The sequence below is a fragment of the Palaemon carinicauda genome, chromosome 2 (assembly GCF_036898095.1).
Source record: "Palaemon carinicauda isolate YSFRI2023 chromosome 2, ASM3689809v2, whole genome shotgun sequence".
Classification (NCBI taxonomy): Eukaryota; Metazoa; Arthropoda; class Malacostraca; order Decapoda; family Palaemonidae; genus Palaemon; species Palaemon carinicauda.
In genome coordinates this window covers 60,363,114-60,373,113 of record NC_090726.1, presented here as the reverse complement: position 1 = coordinate 60,373,113, position 10,000 = coordinate 60,363,114, and the positions used below count along the sequence as shown (strand labels likewise).

At 37.8% G+C, this 10,000-nt stretch overlaps 1 protein-coding gene across 1 annotated transcript in view; it reads left to right on the top strand.

Moving 5' to 3' along the window:
* The window catches only part of LOC137616981 (single-minded homolog 1-like), a 62,647-nt gene extending 53,565 nt beyond the window's left edge, over positions 1-9,082 (top strand). Inside the window, 5 exon segments of the mRNA XM_068346850.1 lie at positions 2,436-2,635; positions 4,421-4,527; positions 5,055-5,202; positions 5,725-5,805; positions 5,807-9,082. Coding sequence (XP_068202951.1) covers positions 2,436-2,635; positions 4,421-4,527; positions 5,055-5,202; positions 5,725-5,805; positions 5,807-6,665 — 1,395 coding nt within the window. The 3' untranslated portion in view covers positions 6,666-9,082.
* Positions 9,083-10,000: the final 918 nt, after the last annotated feature.

Genomic DNA, 10,000 nt, shown 5'->3' with positions numbered 1-10,000 from the left:
CAAACATTAAGAACACATTAAAAGGGTTCACAGGGAGTTCATTAATTTCTCTCTCTCTCTCTCTCTCTCTCTCTCTCTCTCTCTCTCTCTCTCTCTCTCTCTCTCTCTCTCTCTCTCTCTCTGTTTTCAGTAAACTATGTAATTTATCCTATTTTAATTTAGCAACACATGATGATAATTGTTTATATATAATAATAATGATTATAATAATTTCAATTATTAGAATAATAATTTTGATAATTTCAAAAATAATAATTTTGATAATTTCAAAAATAAAATTTTTTATATTTTTAGAAATGATAATTTTGATATCTTTAGAAATACTAATTTTGATCATTTTAGAAATAATAATTTTGATAATTTAAAAAAAAAAATAATTTTGATAATTTCAAAAATTTTAATTTTAATAATTTTGTATCATCAACCTTCCATTTCGACAATCTATTTAGATTCCTTACTTTTGTATAGTTTGGAAAGAAATTAGAGCATTGGCCATTTCATCAGTCCATTATTCTGTCAATTGGTATTAATAAAATTAATATCGGGTTCCAACACAAAGTCACTCCTATCTAATTTCAGCTCTGCTTTCTCGCCGTCCGTTCATCTTCTGACTTTTTCTGTCAGTTTTTCTGTCTATCTGTCTATTCAAACTTTTCAGCTTTTAGATTCATTTACCGAATAATTTCGTTTTCTAATCACTACAATAGGACTACGCAGTTTCTCAGTTTGCATGTGTACCTCACTCTTAAAATCCCTTACTCTTAGGTGCCATAATCTTACTATACCTTAATCTTAGGATGCCAATTTCTTAGTATACCTTACTCTTAGGATGCCATACTCTTAGTATACCTTACTCTTAGGTTGCTCTACCCTTACTATAACTTACTCTTAGGATGCCATATTCTTAGTATACCTTACTCTTAGGATGCCATACTCCTAGTATACCTTACTTTTAGGTTGCCATGGCATTACTATACTTTACTCTTAGGATGCCATACTCTCAGTATATCTTACTCTTAGGATGCCATACTCTTACTATACCTTACTCTTAGGATGCCAGGATACCTTACTCTTAGATTGCCATACTCTCAGGATACCTTGATAAATCTTTCAGCCCCCGAAGCCTAACAAAACAACCAATCAGTCTGCCAGTCTTTTCTAGTCTTCTTAACTGTCCAGTTAACTTTTATAGGAATACAGAAGCTACAGTTAACCCTTATAGCAACACAGAAGCTCCAGTTAACCTTTATAGCAACACAGGAGCTCCAATTAACTTTTACAACAATACAAAAGCTCCAATTAACCTTTATAGCAACAAAGAAGCTCCAGTTAGTCTTTACAGAAATACAGAAGCTCCAATTAACCTTTATAGCAAGACAGAATCTCCAGTTAAGTTCTTTACAGCAATACAGAAGCTCCAGTTAATCTTTATAGCAACAGAGGAGCTCCAGTTAATCTTTAGAGCATTACAGAAGCTCCAATTAACTTTTACAACAATGCAAAAGCTCCAATTAACCCTTATAGCAACACAGAAGCTCCAGTTAATCTTTACAAAAATACAGAAGCTACAATTAACTTTTATAACAAGACAGAATCTCCAGTTAAGTTCTTTACAGTAATACAGAAGCTCCAATTAATCTTTATAGCAACACAGTAGCTCCAGTTAATCTTTATAGGAATACAGAAGCTCCAATAAACATTTACAGCAATACAGAATATTCAATTAACCTATATAGCAACACAGAAGCTCCAATAAACTTTTACAGCAGCATAGAAGCTCCAATTAATCTTTTTAGCGACAAAGAACCTCTAATCAACTTTTACAGCAATACAGAAGCTCCAATTAACCTTTGTAGCAACACAGAAGCTCCAATAAACTTTTACAGCTCTAATTAACCTTTATAGCAACCCAGAAACTCCAATAAACATTTACAGCAACACAGAAGCTCCAGGTAACCTTTATAGCTACACAATATCTCGAATTAACTTTTACAGCAATACAGAAGCTCCAATTAACCTTTGTAGCAACACAAACGGTCCAATATACTTTTACAGCAATACAGAAGCTCCAGTTAACCTCTATAGCAACGCAGAAGCTCCAATCAGCTTTTACAGCAATATAGAAGCTCCAATTAACCTTTATAGCAACCCAGAAACTCCAATAAACATTTACAGCAATACAGAAGCTCCAGGAAACCTTCATAGCAACACAGAAGCTCGAATTAGCTCCTAAAGCGATACAGAAGCTCCAATTAACCTTTGTAGCTACACAGAAGCTCCAATATACTTTTACAGTAATGCAGAAGCTCCAATTAACCTTTATAGCAATACAGAAGCTCCAATAAACTTTTACAACAATACAGAAGCTCCAATTAACTTTTGAAACAACACAGAAGCTCCCGTTAACGAGTACGTTCCCCTCTTTCCGCCTGCAGGTCATTCACTGCTCAGGGTACCTGAAGATCAAACACTACACCCTGGACATGGCTCCTTATGACAGCTGCTACCAGAACGTAGGCCTTGTGGCGGTGGGCCATTCGCTTCCGCCGTCCGCCATCACGGAGATCAAGATGCACTCCAATATGTTCATGTTCAGAGCGTCGTTGGATCTCAAGTTGATATTCCTAGATGCCAGGTAAGGCTTGTATGTCCCAGGAAGACTTCACTGACTAAATCTGAGTCATTGTATTGTTGTTAGTCTCAATTTTCTATTTCGTTCACGTTGTTGGTGGTCAGTGTTGTTTCCTTTCACTGTTTATTTTTTTTCCTTGAGTGATTTTTCATTTTCTCCTTCCTGATTCAGAAAAAAGGACTTAACGTCGGTCGTTTAAAGCAGTTTCATTCGTCAACATCATCAGCCGTTACTAGTTTTAACATAGGACTAAGTCCGTTAAATTATGTCTAAATTGATATAAGAAGGCAATTTTGGAGGACTTATACATAATAGCAAAATCCCTTTCCAGTGTAAATAGGTCTAAATTTCTTTGGTTTTAGGATGATTTATTAAGCTTCATTGAATTGGAAGGGATTTTGTCGGTTCCTGGTACATCTAGCTCTAGTAAGCTGCTTGTTTAGGTTTAAAACATCAGGTACCACAAATGAGTATGATTTTTCAAGGAGGACTCTGGTTTGAATGTCTTTTGAATAAAATTAAAAATCATTCCTTTGGTAAGATCCAAGTCATAGTTCCTCTCGTAACACTATTCAATGGTAGAATTTAGATCAATATTCAGATCGTCCTTGGCGTTTTACATAGAGTCATTCTCTGCCCCCCCCCCCTCCCCCCAAAAAAAGAAAAAAACTGGGAAATGAGTTGCATCGGGAAAGCTTCTTAGTGAGTCCATCCCGAGACACACGGCAATTTTTTTCCTACTGAAAAACTTCATTTACTCCTTTCATTACGTATTTCCTTTTCATGTAGGAGTTGCCCTGTGTTGTTACGAAGCTTGCATATATGTATAAGGATTGTTTCTATGTATCAATAAATCGTTATTCATGGCTATTTGTGTGAACTTTTCAAAGAAATTTCACTCTTTTTCCCGAATAAATAAGGCAATCTCTCTCTCTCTCTCTCTCTCTCTCTCTCTCTCTCTCTCTCTCTCTCTCTCTCTCTCCCTCTCTCTCTCTCTCTCTCTCTCTCTCTCTCTCTTTTAATCACCCATTTGATTTTGCTACTTTTTTATATCCTCATTAACGTCTCTTTTACCAGCCATCAAGACAAGCTAAACCAACTCTGTGCCACACAGACTAACCAGAAGAAAACACACGAATACCACTTCAACTAACCGACACCAATTCTATCTAGGAAACAAATCTACGAGTCTATTATATCTAGAAATTGTAGATTCCCTTTGTAGTTCCGAATTTACAAGATTCGTTGCAGTAATCCTATTTTCACTGTTAGTTCCCATTTATTGTCATGTCAGACTCCCCTGCTATTTCGACGTCTTGTCTGACTCTCATCTCTTGGCAATGAAATTAGGTTTTTCGTTCTTTGTTAGTTTTAGGTGTTGTTTGTTTTCATTTCAGTGATTTGTTTGTTCTCTTTAACATAATAAGCTTTATCGATTGTCTGGAGATACACATTTGCTATTGTTTGGGGTTCGCAGTATACATTTTTGATACAGTATTGAACTTTCTTCTTTTATTTATCTCATATTTCATTCACTCCTTTATTTCTGACTCATACACATTGTATGTATTTGTATTTCTCGAGTAATGAAGTTTGAATTGTCTTCATAATCAACTTAGTGAATATAAGTGAGCTTCAAGTATCCCAGAATTGGTTGATGTCTGTCCTAGACCAAAAGAAAAAAAAAAAAATGTTGCTAATATCTAAATGATTCTAAACAACACTATTACCTCCATCATATTACCCTTTGCTCACCCTCTACCTCAAATTCCTTGTCGTTTTCTCCAGAGTTGGAGTATTAACTGGATTCGAGCCCCAGGACCTCATCGAAAAGACGCTCTACCAGTACATCCACGGCTGTGACATGCTTCACATGCGATTCTCACATCATTTGTGTAAGTTGAAGGGATACTAATGTTCATGTGAATAAGTGATTGGGATTTAGAATTAGATGTACAGTTGGACATCTGGTACACCTCGCCCTTTTAAAAGAAATGCACCCTGTCGCAACCTTACTTCGTAGCGAGTAACTATACACAGCAACTCGCCGTGCAGTAAGGTTGTGGCTGGGTGCACTTTTTCAGAGGAAGATGAACCAGGAATTTTTGTGTCCAACTGTACGTGTGAATAGGTTGAAATATAGAATTACAGTAGTTACTCAAATAGATGCCAATCGGCAATAAAATTTATATGTATTATCAAATCTATAATTACACCATTAATCCTATCTAATTACGTTTTGGGTACCGAGAAAGGCTCAATGAATTCAATAAAAAATGTATTATGGTTCTTTCAAAATTTTCACCAGTGACTCCATCTTCATTAACGTTAAATTCATAGTACAATCTACTTTAATTAAGTCAAATTAAGAATTTGGTTTATTACTTATCGTTCATTTTCTTCTTCTTTTGCCAATTTCCAGTATTAATGAAAGGCCAGGTGACGACCAAGTACTACAGATTTCTGACTCGCGACGGAGGCTGGGTTTGGGTGCAGAGCTACGCGACCATAGTGCACAATTCCAGATCGTCCAGACCACACTGTATAGTAGCAGTTAATTATGTCCTTAGGTAAGTATTGAGAGTATGGAATCTTTTCTTGGGGAAACGAAATTTATTAGAATTGGTTATACTTATTTTTGAACAAGTCTCCCTTGACCATGTTATTATTTTTATCATTATTATTCTTATTATTAAGATGTAGTTAAATCACCAAAATGCTTCCTGGTAAATGCAATATATAGTTTTTATTGGAAGTTTCCAACCAACTAAGGTTCGCTGAAAAAAAAAATAATACTATTCCTATTGTAATAGTTCAATACCCAAATTACTACTCAGGAAATATCAGTCATAAAACAATGTTTTGATTATACTGTATTATTACGTAGATCTATCTTTACTAACTAATGTCTTATGAAAAGTTAATAGAATCAGGATCATGATTTTATTCAACAAGCAAAGAAAAAAAAAAGACCAATGCATAAGTTTCCCCCCCCCCCCTCTCTCTCTCTCTCTCTCTCTCTCTCTCTCTCTCTCTCTCTTTTCCTTGAGTACAGGATAGTCACTCATGACTTGTTTATTCTTTTCCTACAGTGATGTAGAGGCCCGTGACGGAAGACTTTCCTGGGAACAAGTCGGCGGTGCCCGAGGGGGTGAGGAGGCCGGGGCGTGGGGGAGAAAACATGAAGGGCATGGCAGGAGGGCGTCTCAAATGCCGCACGTCTCCCTATCCTTCTCCAGCGCCTACAGAAGCTCTTCAGGACGTGCTAGAGGGACCTGGAGGCGCCCCCCTCCACTATCCATCAGCCCTAGCCCCTCCACCCCTAGCAGCGCCCCCTACTCCGTACCCAGACCCCCGATTGGCATGTTACCCGACGGCATACGAAGTTTACGACGATCGCTACACGAGGAGTGACCCTCACCACTACGTCGGCTGTGGAGGAGGCCCTCTGGATCCCACGCCCCTTGTGGGGCCGGCTACAAACACCACAGTGTGCCACTACAGTAGTAGTAGCGTTAAGAGCAGCGCGGCTGCCACTGCCGGAGCAGCGCCGGGGTACGAAGAGCGTCCTTGGAGCCACGGCTCCGGAAGCTCCTCCGCTTCCGAAGACACTCGAAGTGACTACCCCAACAACAACAATAACAACAACAACAGCACCCCCACCACAGCGGCCACCGCCACTGCAATGTCGATGTACCCACTGCATGACTACTACAGCCACTCCCACGATAAATTCTACGTCACCGACAAGCTCCAGTACGCTAGCGACAAGGGACAGTACACGGAAAAGCTTCAGTACTCGGACAAAGTCCAATACGCCGCGGGGGTAGCCGGCGCTGGAGGCGGAGGTGGAGGAGGGGGCGGAGGTAGTTGCGTCAGGGGTGTTTATAGTTACGTGGATGCCGCCCTCACAACGCCCACGGAGGCCTCCATGGGCGTCAGTAGCAAGAGCCACGCCCTGCAACAACCCGGATATACCTCAGTCATCGTCGACGCGCAGCAATACCACGCACAGAATGAATTCGTTCACTGAGGATTAACGTCAGGTTCGCCCGAAGGAGAAGCAGCGCTGAAAGGGTTTCCTCTCGAGGGACATATTAGATCCATAAAGGGCTTCCTGGAAGAAATACTTAATGAAGCCCAGTGCTGGAATCATTTTTTATCTGGATGTAATATTAGCGCAACAAGTTCAGAATCTTTTGTGAACAGAAAAAAACAACAACAACAATATTTATACAGCTGATATTCTCAGATCTATTTTGAGTAGAAAACTGGTCAGGTGAAAGGTTGCGTGGTCAGGTTAAAAACAAATTAATTTTTCTTGTGAATTCATTATACAAAATCTTCAAGATTGATGAAGAAATTGAATATGATAAGGTAATCAATTACAAATAAAAAACTTTACCTTATGATTTACAGATAAATATAAAAAATCATGTATTTTCGAAAAAAGCGAACAGATTAATTCCTGGAAAGTTACAGATTTTTCTACGCCATTCGAACTTCTAATACTTCTCTACATACTTTAGTGTTTCCTTATCTGCCGGGAGTTGTTTCCCATTCTTTCCCCCACCCCCTAGTTTCCATTCCCTCCGTCATATCTGGGCAAGTTACAGTCATTGGGTAAACCATGCTATTCTCTTTTGCATAACATATCACGACTTATCAACAACGTCGTATTGCTGATAATTCTTTCATCGTTAAATTTACTGTTATCATCATTAACCATTTCGTGTCACTGTCCAGTATTTCGATGATCACTGAAAATGGATGCCTCCTCCACATTCTTTATCAGTATCACCATTATCACACCCTGATCCATACTCTTCACTATCGTTAGCTGCATCTTCACATAGGAGCCATATTAGGATTTCATTGTACTTGCAACTTCCAACATCATCAACAGCAATAATGAGAAGAGTAAAAACAGTAATTGTGCAATTTTGCCTTCATTTGCATATTTTGCAATAAATTTTTATTTATGGGACATTGTTTTTGCCCGTTGATAACAGTGAAGGATGTGTTGACTCGTCGAAAAGACTGATAAATCTTTAGCATTCATATAAAAAAATAATAGGTAACAAAACTTTGATAATTGCGTATCTATAAAGATACCCTTGCCACCGGCCCTTGATCCTTAGCGTTATTTTGATGAACCCGTATTAGCTTTTCTTTGATTGGGAAAGAGTTAAACAAAGATAAAGCAGACCGCGACAATGAAATTCAAAACGAGAAATTCTTCTACTCTGTAAATTAGTCCAAAGTTACAGTTCTGTTCAGTAAGAAGTCTGAATGAATCTTTTTCGTCGCGTGAAAAAAAATATATAAATTCGCTCTGGGACAAAAGATAAAGTAAGGACGTTCTTGTGCGTTTTTACCTCCCTAGAGACATTTTGAGATGACCTGACACATAACCAAAAGCCTTTCCTGTTTATTATCAGTTAAAAAATTTATATTTTTTACAAGTATTTATGCTCATAAAAATTTGAAAGAGAATGTAAAGAAAAATCCTTCACGCTATGGTAAAAAATATCGAACCAGTTTTCTATCGAATAAAATCAGCGCTTGCTAACTTTTTCCCGAAAACTCTGGGCCCTGGAATAAGCATATGTGATTGAAAAGTGAGCAACCTAGTCTCTGCAACAAAACAACGGGCATTCAAAATGCTTTTTGATATGTCGAAAAGCCAGTGGTGACATGAATATTCTATAACCTCGCGTTGGCAACACTTGATAGAAAAAATATAGTATCGTGCATATGGCAACGTTTCCCTCCGAGGGTGTGTAAGATCACTTTCGTTTTTCCTGACGTGTTTTTTTTTTTTTCTTTTTTAAACCAACGCCTGGCGCCCCTTCCGCCGAAGGTGGGCGCCGGAATAAACCTTCCCCTTGAACCAGTGCATCCCGAAGAGAGTGCGGCAACCTAAACCAACATATTGACATAAGTATGACGTATACAGATATACTTATGAACTACATTTATATATACACCCATACGGCACATAACATCACATGCTGTATGTGCATATGTATGTGTGTATGTATAGAAACAATAAGCCAACCAACTTCGTTTGTGAAATGAAGTTTGTTAAAAATGTGTTTTTTGTACTTCGTCCAAATCAAACAAAATATGTAGGAAAAAAAAACTGAAAAAAGAAGAAGATAATTTTAGTATATAATGAAACAAGAATCACACTAAAAGAAATCGTGTAAATAACAATAATATGGGAAAACTGTTTTACACCCCAGTTTTAAGAATAAATGTTGAAAGATATATTTGTAATGTGTACTTGTAAATGTTTCTGCATCGGTGAATGTGTATGTATGTATGTACTTATGTATGTATGTAAGGATGTATGTCTTGCAGTGTCACCTCAAGTCAACTTTTTATGTCTTGTACAGAACTGATATTTGTAAATATTGTATAATAATTAGGACCTATTAATAAAAAATCCTCTTTTCAACCGAGATTCATTCACATCTTCAAGATAGGCCTAAGTGAATATTTTTTTCTATAAAAATATTCCCATCGTAAATACTTCTTGAAGTTGTCAATCACCCCTCAAGAAGTAATTATGTTTGAATATCTCATATCAAGAGCTATAAGACTCTGCCAAATGCCAGTAGGCTGAATTCTTGGTGTTTTAAAACTTTATGTAAAATGTTTTATTAAGTAAACAATTTTGACATAAGACAGAACATTTTTTTACAATGAACACTGTCTTGTTTTAATGCAAGGAGATACCGTTATAAAGCCAAATCAATAAAATAAAAACAAAACGTAAGTTAATCGTCCTAGATCAATATCACAACAAAAGAATAAATCTTAATAAGTTCAGATCTTAATCCAAATCCACCTTGATAAAGTTCAATACCTTCAAAGACAAAATGTAAAACTTCAGAGACACAGGGTTGTAGTGGCTATTTGGAATGTCCCTGCTTGGTGATCTGCCGGACTGGTATTCGAGTAACGCTCAAGCTCAATAGTTTCTTGTAGTGTCTGTAAGCTAACCATCCTTGTGAGCTAAGGATGGGGCTTTTGGGGGAGCCTAAAGTTCTACCTGATAAGTCATCAGCAGCCATTGCCTGGTCCTATCTGATCCTAATTTGCGTTTGAAGGGGAATAATTTTTTCTGGCATTTCTCTCTCTCTCTCTCTCTCTCTCTCCTCTCTCTCTCTCTCTCATCTCTCTCTCTCTCTCTCTCTCTCTCTCTCTCTCTCTCTCTCGTGTGATATAGTGTAGGAGGAATAGTGTATGGATGCTGATAGCAACAAGGAGTTTTCGTAAATGTTTTCCGTACTAGGAATTCTTTGTTTGTTTAGGATCTGCTGAGTCATCAGCAGCCATTGCCTGACCGTCCTTGGTCAG